This window comes from Xiphias gladius, chromosome 17 (genome assembly GCF_016859285.1).
Source record: "Xiphias gladius isolate SHS-SW01 ecotype Sanya breed wild chromosome 17, ASM1685928v1, whole genome shotgun sequence".
NCBI classification, from domain to species: domain Eukaryota; kingdom Metazoa; phylum Chordata; class Actinopteri; order Istiophoriformes; family Xiphiidae; genus Xiphias; species Xiphias gladius.
This window is the reverse complement of record NC_053416.1, coordinates 8,376,330-8,403,520: the sequence shown is the minus strand read 5'-3', so window position 1 is coordinate 8,403,520 and position 27,191 is coordinate 8,376,330. Positions and strand designations below refer to the sequence as shown.

General features: G+C 40.1%; 1 protein-coding gene and 1 pseudogene across 1 annotated transcript in view; one reads left to right on the top strand and one right to left on the bottom strand.

The window, feature by feature from the left end:
• The first annotated feature begins 1,741 nt into the window (after positions 1–1,741).
• On the top strand, positions 1,742–5,721 carry LOC120802961 (annotated as a pseudogene).
• A 4,437-nt stretch (positions 5,722–10,158) lies between these two features.
• The window catches only part of ubl3a (ubiquitin-like 3a), a 37,813-nt gene continuing 20,780 nt past the window's right edge, over positions 10,159–27,191 (bottom strand). Inside the window, exons 2-5 of the mRNA XM_040150259.1 lie at positions 18,203–18,311; positions 16,242–16,328; positions 14,393–14,470; positions 10,159–12,110 (exon numbers count right to left, since the gene is read on the bottom strand). Of these exons, the coding sequence (XP_040006193.1) occupies positions 12,058–12,110; positions 14,393–14,470; positions 16,242–16,328; positions 18,203–18,311 (327 nt within the window). The 3' untranslated portion in view covers positions 10,159–12,057. The remainder of the gene's footprint in view (positions 12,111–14,392; positions 14,471–16,241; positions 16,329–18,202; positions 18,312–27,191) is intronic.

Sequence of the window (27,191 nt, the reverse complement as noted above, 5' to 3'; positions counted from 1 at the left end):
AACACCAATACACTAATCATCTATAATAATATATGACAATCCATTCTAATGCATTTTTAAAAGAACATGTAGTATCTTTTTATACTCCCTTGTGTAGTGTTGTCATGTTCTAGGCTTATTTAAGTAAAAGATCTCATTGGTTGCCATTGACTTATGTTCAGGTTTGTCCCAAGCTTAACAGGGATACTTCGGAACCATAAAATGTCAAGACAAAAGGAAAGACTTTTATTATATTATTGTGTTCAGTGCTGAAACTAATGATTAATTCCATCACCAATTAATTTGGCAATTGTTCTCTCACTTAATCATTTGGTCTGTGAGATGAACACTATGTGTTTTTTTGTTTTTTTTTATTATTATTCATTAGATTATCGTATATGATTAATACAGGTGATCACAAGGGTCACTAGGGATTCATCTCAGACAGTTGCTCTGTGTCTGCCGTATATGAAAGAAGACAACAAGTCAGCCTTAATATGCCAGTGATAAACTTTATGGTGACTGGGCAACTGTAGACTGTTCTAATGTGTTTCTGCCCCCTGGCGGCCAAAACGTAATCCGCCCTGGATAAAAAAAAAAGCCCCAGAGCCCAAGGTGACTTCATCAAATTATCCAAAAACATTTAATTTACTGTCAGTACATTTTCACAATTGATAAACTGGAATTAGTGAATGATTGGCATTTTTGCCTGAAAATGTACATACACGTTTAACTGGTTATTTTTTCTATCAAATACTTTCATCTCCTATCAAAACAAAAAATAACATATCCACACGTTGGCCAATGTGGTCTGGATGGAGCCATGGCAGTGACATTGTCCCTTTCCGTTTTCACAAATCAGCAGTCTTTAAAGTCTCCAATAAGTTCAGAGGTTTTGCGTGTAGGCCAGAGGTTACACAAAAACGGACTTTGGTCGTGGCTTAGGTCAAACTAATAGACTTCAGATAGACTCCAAATTCATCCGTTGCATAAAGCTATTTTAGGAGGGCCTAATTTACCATGAATTTTGAGTAAAATTAAGACTTCTGTAAGAATTTAAAAAAAAAAAAACAGGAAAAAAAAAAAAACATGGCTGACTGAGAGAGAAAAAAAACAAGGCAAACGTATAAGCTCTGTTCATTCCCTAAAAAAAATTCCCTTCGAGAAGAGTCCAACAACTACAGGACATTTTACAGGGAAAACAAATTCAGTGACGAGTGTAATAATTCAAATAAGCTCTATTAGCGTAAAATGTCGACACAGTGCAGACCTGCAGCAGGGTTGAGATGCTGTGGCTTCTTAATGTGGCAGGGCTCAGTAGTCAGGATAGTTTACTTAGATAATCAAAATTGACGACGTCGCCACTGCCGTCTCTCTCAAAAAGCTCTTCCTTTCTCATTCCTCGCTCCACAACAATGCTAGCAAACCACGGCTTATGAGCCATGTTTTCTTTTTATATTTGTCATTTGGTGCCACTGGGTCACCGGGTGTCACCGACGGTTACCTGGAAACACTGGCCAGCATGTGTCACCACGGAAACAGGCTTTGACTTCTGCGTTAGCGTGCGTTAGTTTTTTTTTTTTCCCACCGGAGGTGAGCAAAGACCCGCCCCTAACCTGCCTCTGGTTGGCTCGCCCTGATATTATTACACTACTCTGACCAATCACCAGTCTCAATGGCTAACCCTGACCTAAGCAATCCAACCAACGAAGGCAACGGGTACTAGCCAGTCAGAAGCAGGGTAGGGGCGGGTACTCGCGGACCTCGAGTGCGAAAAAAAAGTAAAGCAGCTAGCATGGGTGTATGGGGACTAACTTTTTAGGCTTAAAATGAGTAAGTCTTTTTTTTTTGGTGAAACAGTCTAACTTCCATTACAATAATCCAAGAGCAAAATTATGTTTGAACACTACAGATAAGACTAGGGCTTCAGATAGGGATTATTTTCATTCTTTTCTAGATTGATCGATTAAAAAATTTGTCTAAGAAATGACAGAAAATAGTAAATAATAATAATAATAATAATAATAATAATAATAATAAATTCGACTGTTATTTCCCGTAAACCAAACAGACGTCTTAAAATGTCTTTATCTGTCCAACCAACAATGTAAAAAAAGATATTCAGTTTACAATTACGTATCACAAAGAAAAACATCAAATCCTCAGAACTGAGAAGCATGGACGGACAAATTGTTGACATTTTTGCTTGAAAATGACTAAATCAGTTCTATTATTGTTAAAATACTTTCTGATTAATTTTCTGTCAATCGGCTAAATCAGTTAAATGACTTCTCGTTGCAGCTCTAACAGATAAGTGCACTCTTGATTGAGAAAAATCAGTAAAATCCCCTACTTCTTCACCACATTTCAGATGGAAATATTGTACTTTTTACTCCTCTACATTTACTTTATTTGACAGACGTATTTTGTCACTAGTTACTCTACAGATTAAGATTTTACATTAAAACATATGATGAGCTCATAAAACAAAATGCATTGCTAAAGATTGAACAGGCTTGAAAGTTTTAGGGACTATTACTCCCCTTGTCACTATTTAGATATTTAGGAGTTCCACCACATCTCCCCTCTAAACTTCTCAGACCGTTTCATTAAAATAAGTGTTCAAAGCCCTGAAAAATATCCATTATTTCACAAAAAAGCAGTTATTAGAGAAAATTAAAAAAAAAAAAAAAAAAAAAGAATACTAATATATGTAGCAGAACTTTGTTTTTTCTTCTTTTCTTACCCCATTAATCATCTCCCAACCCCTCAAATGTATCCTCTGAGCCTTTGGAGGGACCCAACTCCTAGAACTGAGAACCACTGGGCTGCAGTACACTGCCATATACAGTATACGAAGAAGTTAAAACTAACTACATCTCGACCAGCTACAACAGTAAATTTTTTACTTAGACATGGTTGCATTAGTATTAAAAATCTAATCCTGGGGGATATAATGAATTATCAGTCAAAGGGGCCATTTTGAGTACTTCCACTTTTGATACTTAAACCACATTTTTCTGATAATATTTCTGTACTTTGAGTCAAGTAGGAATTTGAATGAAGTATCTGTACTTGTAACAGAGTATTTTTACGTTGTTGTACTGGCATTTTTACTGAAGTAAAGGATCTTCTTCCACCACTAGGTATTCTGACACTGCGGGATGTCGCAGGCATATTGAACTTAAATTTAGACTAGACTAGAATTTATGAATCCTTGCAAGAATATAATAGCACATCTTGACTTTTCTTTGAACACTACTAGTGTGTTTAAACATATTTGCAGTGTCCCTTGTGTACAGTGTAATACAGTACATTTTGTTTTTTGGGTTTTTTATTTTTGTTTTGCTTTTTTAAGATCTATCCAAATTTACTGGAAACGTTTCCATACCGTGCCCGTTGTACTTAAATTATAGCAATATTTCATTCTAAACTCACCACATCAAAAAGATGTCCCTATGTTTAATTTTGGCAGAGGCTAAATCTATTTGAGCCAACATTGCATTTTATTATATACATTTTTTTTTTCTACCACACCATTATGTTGCATGGTTCATGGTGCCATGGGAATTGTATTGAAAAAAGTGCATCCATATTGTGCCCATTATAACACACTGGCTTTGTGTCATTGAGCCATTAGTCAGGTTTTGCATCCCGGGTCAGAAAATCACTGGGATTCTGTTTAAAAACAAGAGATTACAAGACTTTATTATTTCTTACAACAATACATTTATTATGGAAAAGTTACTTGGACAACCTGAGCGTGCTACTGTTTTTTTTCCGCCTCCACTGGGACAAACCTGTATCAACATACTTCCTGGCTGTCACAAAGACTTTATAAAACCGAGAGGTTGCTGCTTGTGGTTGTCACACCGTCAAGGCTATCCAGTGAGGTAAGCCCTGTTATCCCTCTAGGTCATGTCCTGTAACTGTACTGGTTGTATCACCTGCCTACCTCTGCTTTCAGTATGTTTCGGGTGGATGCGAACTGCACACGTGTGTCAGAGTTTGTTATCGTGGGCTTCCCGAGTCTCCGCCCGGAGTATTTCGACCTAGTGGCGTGGTTCTTCTTCTTCCCCTATGTGGCCACAGCGGTGGGCAACCTCCTGCTGGCAGTGGTGTTTACTTTCGAGCACAGTCTCCAAAAGCCCATGTACATCATCATGCTCAGCCTGGCCCTCTCAGACATCGGTAAATATGGTATTGTTTGTGTCACCTGCCAGGATCTGGTGTGTTAAGTCTTAGCCTGCTTTTATATAAGATATTACTCTTAACTGTCATGACTTGGCTATTAGAAAAAGTAGAGCAAACGTCAATGGTCTTGGAAACTGTAGAAATTCCGGTTTTGTTTAGTAATTGGTGTTAAGGATTTCAGGCCGTGAAGTGTATACTGACCAGTATGAATCGGTCTGCCCTTTAGTTTAAAGTAATGCATTTAAGGGTGACATGACATCACAGGTTTGAAAATGAATGTGATCCTGAAATTGAATGTATGTGGTCTTTTAATTTGTTTTGGTTTTTTTTAGAAAAACAGAAGAACGGTCACGTGATCTGCTTTGCCTTGTCTTTCTCGTTTTTCTTTTCCCTTTCTCTCTTTTCCTAAAGGATTTACCACAGTGGCTTTACCCAAACTAATTGCTCACTACTGGTGGGATGATGGGAGTCTTGGCTTTCACACTTGCCTCTTCCAAAACCACATGATTCACTATTTTGGCTCCTTGAACTCCCCGATTTTATTGACCATGGCCCTGGACCGATATCTGGCCATCTGTTTTCCTCTCAGGTGAAAAAAGAAAAAACACAATTTGACTAATCTCACCTTTAAGTCCTGGAATTCATTCTTTTTTCTTTCCTCCTCACTCTTCTCCTGTACATCATTCCTTCCGTGACTACCTCCCTTTCTCTGTTCAGGTACCCGACGGTGATGACAAACCAAACCATCTGCTGGTTGGTGGCACACATCCTCCCTGGCATTAGCACAATCAACTTTGCCGTGATGCCGTTTTGTGGGCCCGACCAAATCATGCATGCCTTCTGCGACACCGTGTCCTTACACCTCTAGTGTGTGGAGACCCCAGTCAACGATTCAGCTGGAGCGATGTTTATTTTTTATGTTCCTTTAGCTTTCATCATCCTCTCTAACATTTGCATCATCATCTCAGTATTGCGCATGGCCAGCGGACAGGTATGGTTAACCTCTTTTTACCCTAATAGTGTATTTTTAAATCTTTTATGTTTGTCAGATTAAAACAGATATTTTCATAATTAAGATTACAATGCCACAAACGCTCCATCCTTAAATCTTCAAGGTCATAGACATTGCCAAGCTTAAAGTATTTTATCTTTTGTGCAGCAGCTACTTCTTTCCTAAATTTGACATGTATTTGCTGTCTTTTTATTTTATTATTCATAATTCATTTTAACCCCTAAGCTGCTGTTCTCCTCAGGGCAGAATGAAGACCCTCTCTACCTGTGGCACCCAGGGTTGTATCATTTCCATCTACCACATACCACGTTTCTTTGTCTACTCAACACCTTTCTTTCCTTACCTGACGATGACCCCTGACAAGCGCATAGCCACCACCCTCTTCACCAGTCTTTTGCCTCCACTGATCCACCCTGTTCATCCACTGTCTGAGAACCGAGGAGATCAAGCAAACATTCTGGCGCTGGGTCCAGAATCAAAAGGGCATCATGCCTACGAAACATAGCCAAATTGATGCTGTCACCATGTCACACTGACATCCTTGACCTTGTGTTGTTGTTTTGGTGAACATAAAATGAAATAATTTATGAGTGTATATGGTGATATACATGGAAAGAGGTTAAAAAGATAAAAAAAAAAAAAATAGTTTCCGTGGAAAACCAAGGTATATGTCTATGCACCCTCCTAAAACATATTTCCCTCTTTTTGTCCTGCTTTCACTCTATCTCTATGTGTACCAATGGTGTACCAATAAAAAGCCATTCTGCAATTACCAGTATCCACCTACTGTGTTTGAAATGTAAACAAATGCCATAACAAAAAACAATATGATTCTCTGTTAGTCCTGTAGTTGCAGACTGAACTGTTAAGATGTGGAAGACGGTGGGAAGAAGCTGAAGGTTTGGGGGGTTCTGGGACACAGATGGCACCGACATAGTTTGAAACATCATACTGCCTGAATAATTTGGTGCTGTGGTGGGACATACCGTATGAAGCAGACACTCGCGGACATATCAGATGCGGCCTGTCAAAACCAAACAACAGACAGTAGATATATATATAATCACTGCATAAAAGAGAAACAAAAGCAAAAGGTATAGACTGCTAGCTATTTGGGGAGAAAAGGGAGGCGAAAACTGACTTAAAAGAACTCGGATTATCATGCATAACTGCTCCAAATAGTATGGGTATAATGATATGCTGATATTAAAACTAATCCATACACATGACCGTGGAGTTTACAAAAAGTAAAAGGTTCCACCTGGTTGCCTTTACACTCCTGCATTGAAACCAGGAAGCTGTTTTTATGGAAATCCTGAATTTTTTGTCATCAAAACTCAAATCAGCATTATTACCGCAGGAGATAGATCTTTAGCATACTTTTTTTTTTTTAAAGATCCATACATTCTCATTCATTCAATTTTTTTTCAACATTTCCAGTAGAAAAATGTGGAATTCAACACAGGGATGAAAAAAACCTTCAGCCATGATCCAACTATGTTATTTTCGCAGTTTAAATACAGAGAAAACATCAAGATGACTTCTATAGAGGGTTATTTCAAGGTTCTTGAATACTTCTAAAGGAAAAGCAATGCAAACATATTTGGAGTGCAGTGATTTGACTGACAACATGATCTGAAAATGAAGCTGTAATGAAAGAGGTTATTAAAAGGAACTTCCTTGTCAAATGAGAAATTAAGTAATCTTCAGTAAGAACTGAAGCAAACATAGCGAGACTTCAAAACACGAGATAGATTAAAATTTAAACAAGCTTATAAAATACATTTATATATTACACAGAGACACTTTAATCATATTACGTTGTTTTAAATGTAGATAATGAGATGGTTACTTAAAAAAAAAAAATTAATCAACATATATGCCAATTGGTGGAAGATTTTATCCAAAACCCCTTCTACTGAGTGTATTTATAGCGTTAGCAGTTCCAATGCTGCTCTACAGGTAATTTGCCAGAAGATGGCAACATCCTCAAGTCTCATGCAGTCCGCGGTTGGTCCCACACAGAGCAAAGAAAATCATGTCTTGCCATGCTGCTTAGCTCGGTGGATGTCACCCCATAGTTACCGTTTTGCCTATGTAATCCATCCAATCATGAGCAATGAATGTGTAGCTTTATGAACGGGGTTCCCCCTACATGCCCACCCTGCCAGTCCTGCTCATTTTACACTCTGTTGTCGTAGTCAGAAGTTAGCATCAGCTACATTAAAAATGATCTGTTTCATTCGTCTTTATAGATGTAGTCCGGCCATATGCCTAAATGTCACTGCTCTAAATGTCACATATATTTAAATGGTACCGCAAAATGTTCACTCATGCAGACCCACACTGCTTTTGAAACAATAATTTGTCTGTATAAAGAGGCTGGTGTATTGTTCAGGGGCCAGGCAGCAGCAATGCTGAGGGGTTTAATGTCACACAAGAATGTCAGCAAAAAGAATGTGCTGTCCTGAGTGGTACTGCTGTAACCACAATCCTCTCTGCCTGCACCCAGACTCTTTCTCTGCATATGTGTGTGTGTGTGTGTGTGTGTGTGTGTGTGTGTGTGTGTGTGTGTGTGTGTGTGTAAATAACAGAAGAATAGTTGCATTCATGTTGAATATCTGTCCCACATTACAGTCACTGTGTGGTGGACAAGGCATGACTGCAGGGAGGAGGAACAGGGAGGAGGAGAGGAAAAAAACTACAGTTCAGTGAAGGCAACACTACCACATTCATCATCTTTTAATAAAAATTTTTTTTTTAGAAAATCATACTCATACTGTGAAGTCAAAAACTCCAATCTTTGATTTCTTTAATTTAAAACTGCCCTCACGGTCACGTAGCACCTGTTTCTTCCGCGTGTCTTTGACAAAGTGCGAGGCTTGACACGTTTGCTAAAACTGCTCTCGGATCAGCGGGCTGAACTGTACTCTTGTGTTCCACACTTTCGTTTTCCCTGCTGCACTTTGGCCCACTGACTCTTATACAAACTGGACAAGTGGCTCAACAGCATCACAAGTTTGCCACAGAAAAATGATGCAATTTGATTTTATTCTTTTTTTTTTTTTTTTTTGCATTAAGACTTCATCGGACTTGAATGCTGAGTGAGTGAAAAGTAAGCAGGCTTCGGTAAGTCTCTGACGGTCCACTGCTGATTCTCTCTCATCTAAACTGAGCACTGATCGACAGACTTCATCCGGTGAGAATCTGTTGACTGTCAGGTGACAAGAGACACATTCCTACACACAGTGCCGGGATATAGAGTGCATTTACTGAAGTGTACAGTTTTGAGATGCTTGCACTTTACTTGAGTGTTTTCATTTAATGCTACTTTATACTTCAGGTCCACTACATTTTAGAGGTAAATATTGTACTTTTTGCAAACCACTTCATTTATCAGACAGCATGAGTGACTTTACAGATTAATATTTTACACGCAACACATATTATAATCTAATACAGTGGTGGAAAAATTATTCAGATCCTTTGCTCAAGTAAAAGCACTAATACAACAATCTAAAAATTCCCAGTTGCAATTAAAAGTCCTTCTCTCAAAATTCTACTTTAGTAAGAGTACAGAGTTGTTAAGCCTCATAGGTAAAAGTACTCATTTCACGGAAAACTGCCCCTAGTGTTACACTATTATTACATTATTAGATTGTTAATCCTGATGCATCAATGAATAAGCAGCATTTTACTGATCTTCAACTACTGTGATGTACAATTACAGTTATTAAGTGGTTCCCAACCAAGGGGTCCTGAGATGATTAATGGGGCAAGACAGAGGGAAAAAAAAACTAGTTGTGAAAAAACTGTGAAGTTCTTCCTCACAAATCTGTATTAGCTTTTTTTTTTTGGACCTTTGTGAAATATTGGATAATTTGACCTCTTTGAGCTTTGAGCACATATTAAAATGAAACCACTTGAGAGGTTTAGAGGGGAAATGTCCAACAAGAAGTGTGACAAAGAGCTCTCCAGCCAGGCATTTATTTTTATAAAGGGATCCCGAGCCAAAAGGGTTGGAAACCACTAATATGTGGACCATACAGTTCATTATATAAGATTGTGGAATGTTATTCTTTTTATGAAGGCTCTTAATCTGAAAAGTAACCATGTTCCATTTGACATGTAGTGGAGTGTAAGTATAAAGCAGCATGAAATGGAAACACTCAAGTGAAGTACCTGTAAAAATTAACACAAGTATAGTACTTGAGTATGTACTGACATTTTACTATCATAGCTACCCAGCGGCTATTAGTTCCTATAAAAGGAGACGTAATCGAAGTCACCTCATGTTCTGTGGTATAGTCACCGAAAAGTACATAAAGTATTAAAAATGAGCTCCACCTCAAGATGCACATTTAAATGCTGCGGACAAGTTAATGCATCAAATAATAATAATAATAATAAATAAAATGAATGTAAGATCAATGATAATATAACACTCTAAAAGCAGTCAGTCTGCATATTGAGTACTTTACTTTTGATACTTTTGGTACATTTTAGTTGACCACACTACTTTTATTTAGGTAAAATTTTGAATGCAGGACTTTGACTTGCGATGGTGTATTTTTACAGTGTGGTATTCCTACTTTAAGGTAAGTAAGGAATTCAACTACTTCATTCATAACTTCAAATAAAATGTGTCAGCTGCAGTGCTGCAGCTGTACTCGTGTGCATAAACCACGGTCTCTCCTAACCTCATCCGCTGACGAGTTTCCCACCAGACTACCAAGTAAGAGTTCTCCATAAATGCTTCACAGTCCACTTCCAGGTAGTTGTAGATGAACCTTAGTTGAGTCAGCAAAAAAAAAAAAAAAACACTCGCGATTCCCATTGATCTGCTGAAATATCATTTAGCGTCAGCAGCACCCTGTCAAAACCAAATGATACTGAAGAGTTTTATGGTTTAAGTGCGGAGAGTCATGACAAAAGGCAGCACACTTCAATAACTTTTATTTAGTTTACAGATGTATTCCATTTTGAAGTTTGGAGGAGGGAGAGGGAGCATTAGTGCTATTTACAATTGGTTTGAAAATGTTTATCTCTGTACAGATTTGAACCCTGATCAATATAAACAATATTTTTTTTTAAGACCTAGTGCTGTTACAAAGCGATTATTTTAAAGCAAAAAAACCACAAAGAAAAAGGATTACATTAAATTATAAACATGAAAAATAAAAGAAGAAAGAAAGAAAGAAAGAAAATAGAAAATAAAAATACAGTCCGTCCATGATTAGGGAGGTTTTGCTGCTGTTAAGCACAAGACATTGTCAGCGAGTGACTGTGAACTGGCTAGAAGCTAACCGCATACACAATCATAGACTAAACACCAATATACTGTATATCAACAAGATCTAGAGTCATCATGATCTATATAAGATTCATATTAAATATATTCTACACATTACCTTAGTTTGGAACATTACTTCCATTGGAAAAATATAAAATAAAACCATAAAACTTTTTATACATTTTTATTAATCTGATGAAGGAGCACATGCTTCAGTTGTGCAAAATGGACTTATTAATGCAGAAAGAGAATTAAGGAGAGAGTAAGAAGCAAATTAAGACAAACGAGGAGCACTGTGATTCAGAGTTAATTTCCCTGCTAGGACAGCAGTTGTCAGAGAGATCCTTTGCAACACTGTTAAAAAAGGAGCACAACGAGCCTTTCCTTGAGGAGGGGGATGGTGCGGCGGGGATCAGGGAGGGAAGAAAACGGGCATGACGTCTTACTATCACAACACTGGTCGGTCAGTCATATGCACGGACTGTCAAAACACAGTCACAAATGTCATGGACAAACAAGTAACCAAAAACAAGACCACCAGCACTGGTTGTCCGTCTATTTGTTTGTTTGTTTAGGCTTTGTTTGGCTAAAATGTGACGACTGAGAGAGTACAGCGCTCTGCAGATAAAACGGAGTGATTTCTCTCCTGTGACCTTCCAGGGCACATGCAGAGGAGGGCAGTTTAAAGGACACAGGTGTGTGTGTGTGTGTGTATATTTGTGTGTGTGTGTGTGTGTGTCCTGGTTCGAGTTCTCTGATCAGGCACGTCTAAGCTTCATCTGCTGCACTGAGGGACATCACACAAGCACATATGGCTGGATGTGTAGACAGGGCGTCACTGTGTGTTTGTGTGTGTGTGTGTGTGTGTGTGTGTGTGTGTGTGTGTTCGTACGTTGGTGAGTTGTTAGTGGTTAAAATTCTCAGCGGTCTGTAGGAGAAAACAAGGCCACACACACAAACTCTGGCACTGCATTACTATTACAACCAGCTAGATTGAAGAGCCAGCTGGAAACTGACTTTCAACAGACCAGCTGGGATGGCTTGACAATGCGTGTACGTCTATTGTATGTGTGTGTGTGTGTGTGTGTGTGTGTGTGTGTGTGTGTGTGTGTGTGTGTTTGCATGTGTATGGCGGAAGGCTTAAGAGTTTGTGCATTAAGAAAAGAAAGAAACAAAATTCAAATCCAGTTCTTTCCTCTAATTTTCAGTTATGACAACAAATCATGTACAACAAAGGAATCAACTCTATCGTTAATCAATATCCTGCTCCCAACTCTGTGTCCCGGATCAGCCTGACTGAGCTTTCTGTCTTGCCATGTATGTGTGAGTATATGAGAGAGGTAAGAAAAAGAAAAAGGGAAGAGTGTGTGTGTGTGTGTGTGTGTGTGTGTGTGTGTGTGTGTGTGTGTGTGTGTGTGTGTGTGTGTGTGTGTGTTTGTGTGTTTGTGTGTTTGTATGTATGCATTTCCGCTTTGTGGAAAGGCTCCAGGACAGGGGGACAAGCTCATTAGGTCCACAATGTTGAGGGCGAGAACGGACGAGAAGGGTGTCGGGACGGGAGCGGAGGTGGTTTTTTTTTTTACAGAATGACACAGCAGTTACTCTCCCCTGTCTTCTCTCTATTCCTCTGACCTGGGGACACAGACACACACACACACACACACACACACACACACACACACACAAACACACACACACACACACACACACACACACACAAACATCATCATAAAGACAAACACTGATTCTACACAAACAGGTACACAAACAAATACTGTATATATGGTGAGATATCATATGAAAACGAGTTACTTTTAAATGTGACATGACGTCAGTTTCACTAACATACTGGTAGACTGGTCTACAGAGTTAAGCCAGTGGAGTACATCCACATTAAGCCTCTCCCTCCCAGCCGTCTGTCCAGACTAAAACAGGTTTTTTTTCTGCCCTAAAATGGAGCTTTTCCTAAACGGGAAAACAGGCTGTCTAAAAAAAAAAAAAAAAACACCACGCCGGCGTTTCAGTGTGAAGGCATCCTTTAGTCGACTCTAAATTTCATCGTGATCATTCATTCTGAACACCGATATAGCTGAATTAGCAGCAGAGCTGTTGTCGTTACCCTGGATTTATGTTCAATTCTGTCAGAGGACGTCGTGATTCTATCACCGCAGCTCAGCAGCGTCCGACTGACTGCTGGTTAACATGTAGTGTTTCAATCACAATTTCATACTTGTTGAGTTGTCTGACAACAAAAAGAGAAAACGATGTAAATGAGAACAAATACATTTGTGAATTGAGCTGCATGAAAACACAGTGCAGGTGAACACAGAAGCAGGCGGACACCGAATGCAGGCGTCACGGGCTGAAACTTGGCAGAATAACCGGCTGTGTGTGGAGCTGTGGCGGGGTTTGTGTGGCGGTGAAGTTAAGAGGGATAACGAATAAGTTAATACATTTTTCTGTAATCAGGCATTTTAAAAGTCAACACAGCCAATGATACAGCCAATGATTTGTAGAGGCATATCTTTACGATGTGATAAGACAGACTTTAACACCAAGGGGATGCTGACATTTAATGCACCCAATCCAAATAGATTACTTTGTAACGCCTACGCCGTATTTAAACTGTCTCAACCTCGTGATCGTTGCGACGAAAGATGAAATAACTGACACCGTGATGACTTCCCGTCTCACAGTGTTATAAACCACAGAGCAGCATTTTGGTGTCTGACAAGCCTTCGAACACTCATGGTTTTGTTTTTCTCGAACAGGACCTCCCGGACTGTTCCTCGTGTCTCACTGTTACCTGAAGCGATATGCCCCCGGCAATGCAGCCCCTTGTGTGGTTCTGTTCTTCTAACTTAGAGGGTTTCGTATAAGAAAAGAATGAATGCTTAAAAAAGTTTACTACCGAACCTACAGGCAGTGTCAGAATCAAGAGCTGTGTTCCTATTTTGACCTTCTATTGTAAAACCTCACCTCCTTTCAAATGACAAAAGAGGGAAAACTATTCTAACTACTCTATTTGTGGAGCACTAACAATGTTATGGAGCGAGAAATGTGAAGGGAACAAACAGGGAAGAAAACGGGTGTTTCTTCCTGGTTTTTCTCCACCTGCAACTGAACTTTGCCTTTTAATGGTTCATCCGCAAGGCACAGGTTTTTCTTCTGGAGCACAGTGAGGTAATCATTTGTTGTACCTTACATCACCTTTCCCTCATTTTACCCAGCATGCAAAAACAATTTAGTCCTACTGAAGAGAGTCACTGACTACAGCGCTCTGAGCCCTGCAGCTCACCTGTCTGTGTGCCGGGCCTGAGAAACCCAGACATGCCTGACATTAACAAAGAAACGCTAGACAAGGTGTGGCTATATTTACCTTATAAATAATGTTCATGTCTTAATGACCCACATGCTGTAATAACGTTGCGCTTGATCCACTTGGGTTCTTCTTTAAAGAGGACCCGATGTCCTGTGAGGCATTTTCGACCACAGTGATAACGTTGTTTATTAAAATGACATGTCCGGGCAAGGATCACAGATTAACAACATATAACTCTTGATATTTAAATAATGTTAGTTTTGTCCATTGACATGTCCCCACTGTCCACACCCAGATCTACGCCCAACTCTCTATTTGTTTGGACTAATCCACAGCTGAAGTCAAGGTCTATCACAGATAGACCCTTAGGAGACCTGTCGCCTAATATGACTTATACTAGTTGTGTATTCGACACATTGTGCTGTATCTTGGGGATACATTTAAGGGAGCCAATTATTTGCACCAGTGGCTGTGCCTAAAACAGAAGCCATGTGTAGAGATAAATAATGGCTTGGAGCAGACCGTTTAAAAGTTGTTCAGCGTGGGGAAAGGCCTCCTGAAAAGGAAAGAAGGGAGACAGAGAGCTGGTTACCTTGGGAATTTGGCTCAGGCAAAGTCTCTCTGGCAACTAAATGCATCACTGTGGTCTTCCCCAAGGGCAGTTTGAGGGCTAGTGGGGGAGAAGTGAGGGAGACAGACAGAGAGTTAGAGGTTATTCAGTGAACAAGAGAATATCTGTCTTTACAAGGTCATTCACCATCAGTATCACCTGTCTCTTCGGCTTCCCCTCTGAAATAGCAGAATATAAATCATGCTACACTGGAAAGAGTTGAGATAGTCAATTAATCATTGGTAAGAAAAAAAGAGAGAAAAGCTACTAACCACATTTAGGCAGCTTTGTGAAATAATAAGCTGTGGCTGAAGTGGACAAAATATATGACTTCAAGTGCATTTTGTTGCAGAATAATAATCTTTGCAGGTAAGGAAAGAAATGGCCAAGAATGTAAACCTTTATGTAAACCTAATATTTGCCATTTATTTCACACAGGGTGATTGGCTGCTCCTAAAAGTAAAAAATGGTTCTATTTCCCAAAATAGCTTGAACCATTTCCCACTGAATGAAGTGTGTAAACTAAATCACTCGGCAAACTGAAAAAAATTCCAATGAATTCACTTTCAGCAGCACCGGGGGACACATCAGTACTGAAAAACGAGGATTGAGGATATATTGTGATGACATAATCATCTGTTATTTATGTTGTCCAAATCAATGATTATCAAAATCAGCTGCTGGCAGTTTCATTTTACACACAGGAAGAGTTTGATTTAATGTGATTGGAACATTACCTTACATTGGAAGGCAGTCATTGCTTTGAACATCTGTGATTTTTTCATGTATTTGCCATAGTGCCATGTCGATATCAGCAAATATCCTTGTCAATATTGTAATATTGATTTGATCCGTACTGTATTGTCATGTCATGTCCTACTTTCACCTCCATTACCACACAACAATACTGTAACTTTGGAAAAAAAAAACAAAACACAACTGACCATGATGTTCACTGTGATGGGTTACCTATCTAAAGCTGTTTAGCAGATTCTTTTGATAGCAAAATCAAAGGAAATCAATGGCCGCCAGGAAGACGGGTAAAATGCATTCTACTCTATTTTATGCTCTGTAATATAACAAGTAGCACTAGTCAAGTAGGGATGTACACCTTAACAATCACACGGTGAACTTTACTTGTTCTCTTGGAGCTCCGTTACGCCCCAAAACTGCTTATCAGTCATGGGATGAGCGCGTTCACATGTGTGCGCGGTGTCCGTGTTTGCGTTTCAAAACCACTGGGAGTTTTGGCTCGACTTTAAGAGGATTCCGTGTCATTGTGCAAACACGTTAAACCGGCGATAAGGGAATTAACAGATAGATGGCAGTAATGGGATGAGTGTAAAAGGGTTAGGGACTGCCATAACCCCATTAACCACACGAAAAACACCAGCCAAATCAAAATTGGGTTAAGTAGACGAAAAAGCCTAAAAGCCAGGGAGTAGTGAAGAGGGCCGGCTCAAAAGAAGACATCCCTCTGTTTCTGTTCACTTGTGGCATTCATTTTCATGCGCCCTCCCTTTCTGTCTCTTCTTTGTGCCGCCTGAGGTCTGCTCTAATGCCAGTCTTGCCCCCTTCCTGACTAGTCTCTTTCCCCTCTTTTTCTGTATTTCCTCTCTCCTCCCTCTCTCCGTCAAAGCAGGCTTGTGCAGAGCACTGAGGTACCTCTGTTCTGCGGCTCGGGAAAAGGATGAGAACAGCAAAGAACTTTCCAGCAACACACTGCTGTGATTTTGTTTGTATGTCTTTGAGCACATAAGGTTTTATTTTTGGGTTGGTTTTTTTTAAAACTTTTTTTTAACTTTTTTTTTGACTTTCTGTGTTTTCTCACCTCCTAGTGTTACGTTGCCATGTAGAAAACGTCCTTGGTAGATCAGCCTCAGGATGTTAGGACTGCTGACCTGCTCTTCCTCCCAGTCTGAAAGAAAAAGGAGCAGAAAGGGGTGGAAAGAGAGTGTTAAAGAGAAAAGTCAACATGGAGAAATATCAATAAAAAAATTCATATATTTTTCCCTTTACTGCTTATCTCTCTCCACGTTATTTTACCTCTTTCCCATGAAACGTCATCATCCTTATTATTATTCTATAAATCTATAATCCATAAAATATACACTGAGAACATGCAGGTTAAATTTCACAACCTTTTCATTTCTGAGCGCGACTGAATTTGCTTTAAAAAAACATAATAAACACAGTCAGGTTGCTAATGAAAGTTCCCAGACTCTGGTCTACCAATTTAGAAAAGGGTCCAGGGAATTTAATTGTTAAGGGGCCCTGACTTCAGTTCAGCAGAGTAGATATGATGAAAAGCTCCTGTTTTGTGCAAATCTAAGACACGCAGAAGAGTGAGAAGAGATCTGTCATTGCATCGTGGAAAAAATTACCACCAACAACCACACCGAAGACATTTTAAGACATTTATGGCCTTTGTTTTAGATTATTACATGCAGAATGTATATGATGTGGGCTCTCCGGGATGCACTACAGAATGTGAGAAAGACAAAAGAAGAAAAGGTGTGGCTTGGGAAGAGCTAAAGACAAAAGTGAAGGCATTAAATGAAATAGAAAACAGTGGGAGGGGGGAGTAGCAGAGTCTGGCCACCAGATGTTTGTCTCCAGCTAAACAGAGGGTGTTGGTGCAGACGTAGTGCCTGCTCTGGGTCTCACAGGGTTCAGATCTGTTGTCTGGGAGGAACACCTCCAAAAACCGACTTGAGTGAAAGGAAAACTCCTCTTGTCGATGGGGAATCAGTATAATTTATAGTTTTTGACGCAGGGTGGTCTTCTCCTAAACTGGACTACATCCGCAGCACTGTGGGAAAAGGGTTTAAGTCTGTTCAGATCTAGAGGTGGTGTAAGGTCGGCAGTATCAAATGAATTCTAACCCTGGTGTAGCAGCACTTAGGGAGCGGGGATATTGTAGAAAGGAGGTGGCTGTACTGCGATCCCACACTCCTCTGTGCAATGATAATTAGACTTAGAGGAGGAGTGCGATCTAATGACCCCACACCAAAGATTCACAAATTCCCATACTGCTATGTAGACCTACATGTAAGTAATTAGCAGTCGGTTTGAACGTGATCTCAGCTCTCTGGGAAACACAAAATAGCTCCCCAGCTGCCTTTATCGTTGTTTAAGAAAACACAGCCAAGATAAGTCCAATCATCTGGTTACCAAGTACATTAGCAGCTAAATCGTTAGCGATTGCAACTAATTCAAACAAACTGCAGCTGTGCTTTTGCAGTAAATTGATTTATTAAATAAAAAAATAAATAAAAAAACAAAACAAAACACACCCACACACAATATGGGACTATGTTATCAATGTGGAGAATGTGGGAATATGGCAAATGTCCCAGTAAGCATACCAAAGACTGGACACTAATATCTGGTAAATGCCCACGTTTTGCAGTTGATGTGAAGCATTCATGCTAGTCACAGTAGCACAAGCATCTCTCACCTAAAATCATTTAAATAATACAGCTCAGAGACAGGTATGTTCTGTGCGTCTTAACACACAAGGAGAGAGAGGTGTGATGTTGGCTTCCATGACCGCTATGGTGATAGAATTAAATCATCCCCACAGCTACTGTAAATCTTAAATGCTTTCTTTGGGAAATGTATATATTTAGTAACCTGTTGGCAAAAGAGGCGCGGAGGATAATTTTACTCATCACATTTTCATTGTCGTCACCATGTGACTCCACACGCTTCTGTAACGACTGCTACTTCTTTAATCAACGACCATTGCCAGGAACCATCACTTGAGGTATCTGAAATGGAGATGCTTACCCATCGGCCAGTTGTCATAGACGTGTTTGGCAATGTCTGCAGCCGAGTCATTGGGAGAGAAGAGGAATTCTTTCGTCTTCCCACTGACTAAAATGAGCCGCAGGTTTATCTGCAACACAGATTAAAAACAAAATAGGTAAACTGTATATGAGAAACATTACTGGACATTTCAAATGGGACATAACACAAACAACTGTCCAATGTGTCACATTAAACATAGTCGAATCAGGAAGCACAGGGATTCAAGTTAAGTCATTTAATTTATTTCATTTAGAGGAAACAGGAGAAGGATGTGAGGACCCTGAGGAGTGTCTTTCCGGAGGATCAGCTCCATCTGTCTCTCCAACTTCCTCTTCACTTTCCTCTCATCCCTGTAACCCTCGTGTTTCTTTGTCCTTGGTTCCCAATTCCTTCACTTACTGGCGGTTTACCACCTTCTCACCTTTACCACTCACAAGCCAGATGTCTTGCCTTGCCTTATTCACTTTCCTGTATGACGGTTTAAACATCTACTTTATCATGTGATATTCTCCATAAGACTAAAAAGTTTTCTCCGAGCAACATTTAACTATGAATTGAAGGCCATGTGCACATTTTGTCAGCTATCTAATTTCCTTCATTTATACTCAGAAGGCTAACAGCATTTTCCAATTCCATTTTCGCTGCCTTTTGTATTATTATTATTTTGTATTGCATTTCTAAGGTTAATTTCCTGGCTAGGAGTGCAATAATAAAACCCTCTGGCTTGCAGGGCATACGGTAAAAATAGATTCGTATGATTTCTGAATGAGACTGTGAGTGCCTGTAATTTCAAGACAACCAAAATCAGCTGTGTAAAACAGCCCACAAAACTTGAAAAATTGGCTGGTGCGGAATACCGAGGGCTTTTAAAATGTGGAACCTGCCCTGAACAACCTACCCCAGTAGTCAGTGATGACGGCCAAGTATAATAATAAACGACTAATAGGGTGAGACTCTTGCTCCCACTTGGCAAGACCTCTTTCCTCTGTCCCCTTTATATGGATGTAAGAGGTCAGAGTCAGCTACTGAGCAGCACCTCTGGAGCTGGTAGGGAACCAGTGTCTTGCTCAAGGAAACTTCAGCATGTCACTATGGGGACTACTTCATGATTTTTAAGGTGGGACCAGACCTTAACATTATTAGCATTACTGAAACCTACAGACATGAGATACCCCACTTATAGTCTGTTTCTGTATTTCCACCAACAGAAACAGATTTCTTCTGCACTGACAGCCAGAAAAGAGCAAATATTGAAAAACATTCCTATGCCAAAACAGAAAAGAACATCTATCATAAATGGTCCGCATTGCTAATTTATGCTGCTTTTTTGGACAGAAAACGTAGTGAGAATGCTCGTTTTAAGTGAGATGGTGGATGGACAGACAGTAAACTCTTAAACGAGACCTGGAGGTCAGAGAGCTTCAGCTGAGACGTAGCTCTGTGCCGACACTCACTGAACTGGATTATCCTCACTCACCGCACACTGCTATTTTTCCTGATTCCTCACCGTCTGACTGTTGCATTATGTGTTTCTCCAAACCAACTATTGTCAGTGGTCGCGACTCCAGCTATGAAAATCAAACATTTTAAAAATACTGTGAATGAGCGAGGGGCAGCGACTTGATCACAGGTCAAACACTTACAATCATCACACGCCACAAACTGTCTGAGTATCAACACTAGCTGACTCCAATCATTTTCTGTCATCCGATTTATAGCTATAATCGATCATAATGTATGTTGCTTTTACTGACTGTGCCACCCTCCTGGTCTAAAATGGCATTGTCATTTTAAATAGGCCAACAGATAATGAAGACAGACAGACAAATTCAGTGTTTACAGTTGATTGGTGCCATTTTCCTGGAAATAAATACACAACAGAGCAGATGCGCAGATGTGCCACTTCTCTTTGTGTATATCTCACCTTAAATCAGCCAAATACAGAGGTGAACACGGTGAGGTGTTTCTCTTTTAGGACCGTTAATCTGAATATCAGCTAAATTGTGTGGCCTCAATTTAATCGATTGTGTGAAAACGGTATGCTTCTCTGATGCAGATCAGAGGTTATCCCAGGATGTGTGTTTAACAGTGGTACTGTACGCCTTTCAGCACCAGAGCAAAGGTCCGCGGTGTGTTTGCCCTTTGCTTACTGTATGTGTGTGTCTGGCCCGCAGTGCGCGCATGGCACAGGCACGTGAGCGTCATTGCCGCCGGTGCGTTTCCATGTGCCGAGCGTCTGTTAGCCTTCTGCACCCCCCCCCACACACACCCCACCAAACCCACTCTGCTGAGCGACACACCCACCCACACGCACACGGGAATACGCATGCACGCACACTCACACACATAGCCGGCTGCAGTGATGTAACAGAGCTAACACCAGCGGATTGAAACGGAGATCTCTGTAAGCACGTTATCAAATCAGCTTATAGGTTTAAGCAGGGAAGAGCCATACAGAGACATGTTCACACACATACACATATACAAAACAACACAAATATATACAATGATAGTCAGAAAAGAGTCATATTAGACCGCAACACTGTGCATACACATGGGTAAAGTTGCTACTAAGAGATAAGATGAATTCGATAAGTTTTGTGCTTCTGTATTTTTTCTTTATATATATATATTGTATACACACATACACACAAGACACACACACTTAAATGCAAAATACTCACGACCTTAAAAACACACTGTATGCACACTATGCAAACACAGGCAGCCAGGCCAAGAGTCAGGTGCTCCTACGAATGTGTGCGCTTCTTACATTGCATTTTAAAAACCGGCAACGATTAACTGCTGCTCCCTGCCATGTTTCACAAGCGACGCTTTTAACTGCACAGATGAGATACAGAATTTGCAGAATGTTGGTGAGTGATTTGCTGAATGGAAAAACGAAGGTTATTATATCTTCTAACTTTTTTTTTTTATATACATACAGCCTTAAAACAAACAAACCAGAGACTGTAACTCTGACTGAGACAAATGGAGACAAATAACGAGGAAGAAACACACAGAGGAAGTCCCTTTACATAAGCAAGGTCTTTCTCCTTCCTGGTTGAACACCTGGTCGTTACCATGGTGTCACCATGGCGACACAGCGGTGGGTGGCTTAACCTGATAACACCTGCAAGATAGCTTTACCCGCTCCCTTCTCCCTCCTGCCCATTTTCCGTTGTGTCACATCGTATTGTCTCCCTCTTCTCGCAGCAATCTTTGCATCCCCTCCCTGGCTCTGTCTGTTTCACTCTGCCCCCCCCCCCACTCTGTCAATCTCTCACACTGCACAATATACAGTGGAGGAATGCACAAGGCCAGAATAACAACAGTAATCTCATCCTTTCTCCTGTTATCATCGACCCACACAACTTTCAATCTCTTTATTTGCTTCTCTCCCCCCTCTCCATTCCTCTTTTCTTTCAGGTCATTTTCTCTCTATCTATATACTTCCTGGAGTCAGGTGACAAATCAGAGGAAAAAACCTACATAGAAACATGTGAAATGAATGCAGATGCTTCCACGCAAGAACGTAAAGTTTGCCGACTGGTTTGATGAGCATGGAAATGACTAGAATCCTGTGCTGTGGCCTTTGCAGACACCAGATCTCGACCCAAACACCTAATGGAGACAGCACTCTCTATCATCATCCAAACACCAAATAAGGGAATGTCTTTTCAAAGAATGGTTGTAATCCCTGATGTAAGTCCAGAAACTTGTAAAACATAAGCCAAGGAGCATTGTAACTGTTCTGGCAGCTTGTGCTGGAACAATACCTTACTTAAAAAAAATTAAGGTTGGTTTTTCCATTAATTTAGGGCGAGCTTTTGCTGTCCATTTTGTTTTCTTTTTTCCTCCCTTCACTCTTTATTCGGATTCTGATTTTAACTGAATCAAGGTCCCTCTTTCTCTCTCCACTCTCCCTCCACCCTCTCCCGGGGGGTCACTGTGCACTTCTCCCTGGACTCTCTTCCGCAAAGGGGCTGGTAATGTGGTTTCACTTCCAGCTCAGGGAGGGTATATTCAATTACAATCCATTCTCTGTAGCAAATACAACAGCTCCAGGTATGTGGAGAGCAGTGCTTCATGCATCCATGCATACAAATGTATGTGCAGGCCACACAGATATATCAGGCAAACTGTCAGTTAGTGGTGCATACACACAGCATGTCCTTGCCTACGACCAATCTCAAACGTCAGCTGTATGAAGGCTTCTCGAGTGTGCAGAGCATGTGGAGAACTGCAAGAAGCACCATATTGAGTATTACGCTTTCCCAATGCGAGGATGTGAAAGTATTTTCGTTCTGGTATCAGAATGATGAGACGTCGGGGCGCAGCAGCTTCGATTCCCGGCGCGGCTACCTCCGAAAATAACGAATAACAGGACAGGCCACTTGCGCGTGAAATACACAGGACACAGCTCCCCGCATGTCGAGCCTCTTCTGCGCACCAGACATTCGGACACACTGCAATAATGTGACCCTGCTGCCAAGTAGTGCCATGGTGTAAACATGTGAAGTAAGCAAACCCTCTTGGCTAAACACTGTTTGTACACAGTGGGGAGCAGGAAATTCAATGCCATCTATAATTATTCCTCCCGGAGTACCGCTCTCCACTCTTTCTCAAGGCAATACCGTGTTTGTGTGTGTGTGTGCGCGTGTGTGTGTGTCTGTGTTTATGTTTATGTGTGCCTGTGTTTATAAGAGCATTAAAGAGTATTGCTGCTCTTTAGACCCTCTGCAGCACTCAATAAATTACAGAGTGGGAAGCCTTCCTGCGGAAATATATTACAGCAACTTGATGTGTGGTCAACGCAGTAAGTTTAGCCACTGCTGTCAGTGTGGATTCCTAAATGTATGAATGAATTTAAGAGAGGACGTGGGTGATTAGCCCGACTGTGGTCTGTTTATAACAAGCCAGCTGGATCCAGCCGTGCGCCTGCTTTGACTTGCCCATTAAATCTGGAGAAAATTCTACTCTCAACTCAAGAATTTTAGCATAAGAAAAAGCCTGAGAGCAGCCTGAGAGTTCAGCTATAAAACGATAAAACAAAAAAGCTTTGCAAGATCTTTGTGATTTCGCAAATTATACTGCAATTATTGGCTCCCATTAGCATACAAATTCTATCAAGGAGCAATTGCTTTTGTTAATTAAAAGCACACTGAAAAGGGTGTGTTCAGAGAATCACTGTACATGATGGAGCAACTGGCTGAATGCGTGTTTCGGAAACTGCAGCATCACTTCCTCAGATGTTAAAATTGCAAGCAAGCTCACAGGAAGACAAACTCTTTTGATTTGTCAAATAGCCTAATTTTGAGTTTGACAAACAGAATCCAATGTTACAAATAGAGCTTTTTTTGTTTGTGTGAGTTCCTTCCTTGGTGTGCACACATACGCACAGAGCAGTTACATAACAATGGCTTACTGATAATAATGTGATAAGAGAAACAAACCCTAAGGCAAGGACGGGTAATCTCGAGAGTTTCTGTGCGGGAGTAGTGCATTACTGCAATCGGTTTTTAAGGCACTTTCTCAAACTTATTTTTTCTTATTTTTTTTATTTCCCTTCCTCAAATTCTTGTCTCTTTAATAATCATTTTAAGGCCTAACACTTTACTAACTGAAGATAAAAACACCAGTTGAGACTACCGGCTGGCTATTTTCATCCTGGGAAGGAGGAAGACCTTCAAAATAAAAGCAGCGAAGGTTGGACAGAAAGAGAAAGACGGTTTTGTCTTAGTTCAGAATTTCTTTACGAGGAAATCCATGACACTTAGCTATGTTTATATTTCTTTCAAAAAATGTTCACAAATCAGATTGTCAATAGCCAATTGTACTTTACAAGATGAAAGCATGCAGCAAATGCAAACTCCAGGCTTCAAAACTTCATTTTAGCAACTTGTGAGTGACACTGTGTCCATGCTTTTGTACCATGTATGATTCCTCGATAAAACTTCCCCCATCTTTACAAACACAATGTGTCCATGTTTAAAAATAATGATAATAATAATCTGGCTTCTGTCATTTACTCAGTCTTACGTTTCCTGAATTTCTAACTCTTAAACTGGATGATATACAGACAGGAACAGGGATAGGTACTGGGAAACGTGGATTAGCGCATTTTTTAACAAGCACAGGCGACATTCATGGTAGGGATAACAAAATAAAGACACAGCACGTACGCTTCAGGGGTCAAAACAAAGTTAAGGTTTGAGTGAGTTTGTAGGCTACCTAAATCTAGCGTTGATGTCGAGACACATAACCATCTGTGATCAGCACAAACATCTGCCTCACTATAGTCTGCTAAGGGATGCAACAGACCTTTCCCCTGCAGTAAGGTTCTAGAAATAAACAGTAGGACCTTGACCTAGCTGACGTTTGTTTATTATTAACCTAAAAATCTTCATAGGGCACTTATCTCTAACCACTATTGTGCCAGGGTTCGTTTTGACCTGCTTTTACCCACAACTTGTAATAAGCAACTCACACCACATGCAAAACACTGATTTCCTATTGGTTCCATGACATTATGAGAGAACCGCTGAACGATTTCAGGGCAAAGGCTGAAGACACATCATACGTACATACTGTATATAGATCACATGCCAAGTCATGTTCTCCAAACATTCTATCTCGAGACAAACTGTCTTTTTTTTGCTATTACACAAGCAAAAAGAAAAACCTCCAGCCAAGCAATCTGACTGATCAAGATTTATTCCAACTCTGCTGATTATGCAGAGTAAGTCATGCTCTGCTGGTTGCCATGCCAACACTTGTGGTAGCCAGGGAGCTAGTTAGTCATCTGTGCCGTTCTGCCTGTTTTTATGCATGTACGCTACGTGGAAGCCGTCTCAGACACTGCTCATGTTATCAGTGCAGAAAATAATAATAAACCACAATATTACAACAAGACAGACGGGTCTTAAGTAGGATTACAGGGTACTCTGGTACTTTTGGTGATGCCGAAAAAGCATCTTGTTCTATAAATTGTCTTGACAATGTTTATTTCTTTACAGATTTCCAGTAGGCTTTTGTTAGTGTAAATCATGACTACCTTAGGTTCAAACTACTGAAATCTGGCATTGATGAGAAATTTTATAAAGCTGAGAAATCTCTCTATCAGGACCCAGTTGCACATGTGCAAATTAGAGACTATGGGACAGGTTTATTTCCAGCTCCTTTTGGTGTGAATCAAGGGGATGTGCTCCCCCCGACAGTTTGCACATAATTCAAATTATTTACTTGTTGAAATTAAAAAGTCAGGTACTGAGATAAGGCTTTCTGATTTTAGTGCATTTTATGCAGATGATGTAGTTCTTCTTGCGGAGACTGAACAGGATCTTCAGACTATGCTTAATATTGTACATGGCTGGTGTAGTAAATGGCAACTGAAGACAAATGAAAATGAAACACAGATCATCCATTTTAGATAAAAGGCAATATGTGTTTCATATATGTTCCGTTTTGTTTTCTTTTTTAAGTCATGCTTGTGGAGTTACAAATATTTATCTTTTACCATAGATGATCAGCTTTTCAAACAGGAATAAGTATCCTGTCCGACTCTGCTGGTACGGCTCTGTGAGCTGCTCTAAATAAGATTAAGCTTTATAAAGATATTGGTTCCAATACATACACGCAACTGTACAAATCTTGTGTCAGCCCAATTTTGGATAATGCTGCAGGGATCTGATGTTGTTGCAGACAAAAAAAAAAGTGAAAAAGTGCAAAACAGAGCTATGCGTCGTTTCTTCGGGGTGCATAAAATGGCCCTAAAACTCTCAGTATGTGGTGATAGGGCATGGGAGCCATGTGAGGTGGGGCAAAAGGGTGACATACTGCGATTGCAGATTATAGATTATACATCAATTAACATGCCTGACAACAGATTAATAAAACAAATCTTTTATTGGAATTGCTTAAATAACTTGCCCATGGATATATTTTGATTATGGTATTATATTTAGAAATAAGTTGCTTTGTAGTGTCAGTTATTTTTAGTCTCCGTTATTTGAAAATGATCAAGAAAAATGGTCAGAAGAAATATCAAGCAAAGCAAAGCGGAGAACATACTGTGTTATTAAGCGCTCTTACCATCCCAAGCAATATTTCACCTTTAACCTGACCACAGGTCAGAGGTCTGGTTGTGAACAGTTAAGCTCAAGCATCTGGCATCAGTTCAGCTCCCGAAGGGGTAAACAACCTTTGTTGTATACTCCATCTCTCTCCCCCCACATTTCCTGTCTATGCCTATGCCCCCACTGTCTAATAAAGGGAAAAAAAAAAAAAAAAAAAAAGGAACTGGACGCTTCCTTTTAGTCCCACAGTGAGACAGAACATGTCGCCTGTGTTATTTGGATAAGGTTGAGAATGAAATGCATTGTCTGCTGGGCATCCAAGTCTGGATGATATGACAGATTTTAAATGTTTACATACAGGCCATTTGACATAGCTGAGTTTTTATTAAAGGCCTATCATTGTGGTATGACAGTGTTATATGTTTAATTTGTTCAGTTTATATCTGATATAATGTTGGACACACGTATACAGTAGCAATTTCTTGTTGTGTTTGCTCTTGCCTCTGAAGGTAATGCAAGTAGAGTCTTTCACGCCTACGTGGGCTTATTACTAATATTAATATTAATCATTAATATTATTGCACATTGGTGAAATCTTAGTGGCAGATCTTTTGTCCGTGCCTCAGCATAGTTAAAATTTACCATTTCTAACCTGATCAGTTACAGTAACTTGGCACCGGCAGGAAATACATGAAAAAACCACCTTCAATAGTGGCGTTTCCTCAAAGACACGAGCAATTTATTATTTGTCAGGTAGAACTGTGCATAATCTTGCAGACCTCAAAGCTGGAGTTTAAACGTGACACATGCATTGAACTCAGTATGCCTGTCTTCTGCCTTTCAAATCAATAAAGTCCATTCATCTAATGTTTTTGCTTCATCAGTCTACA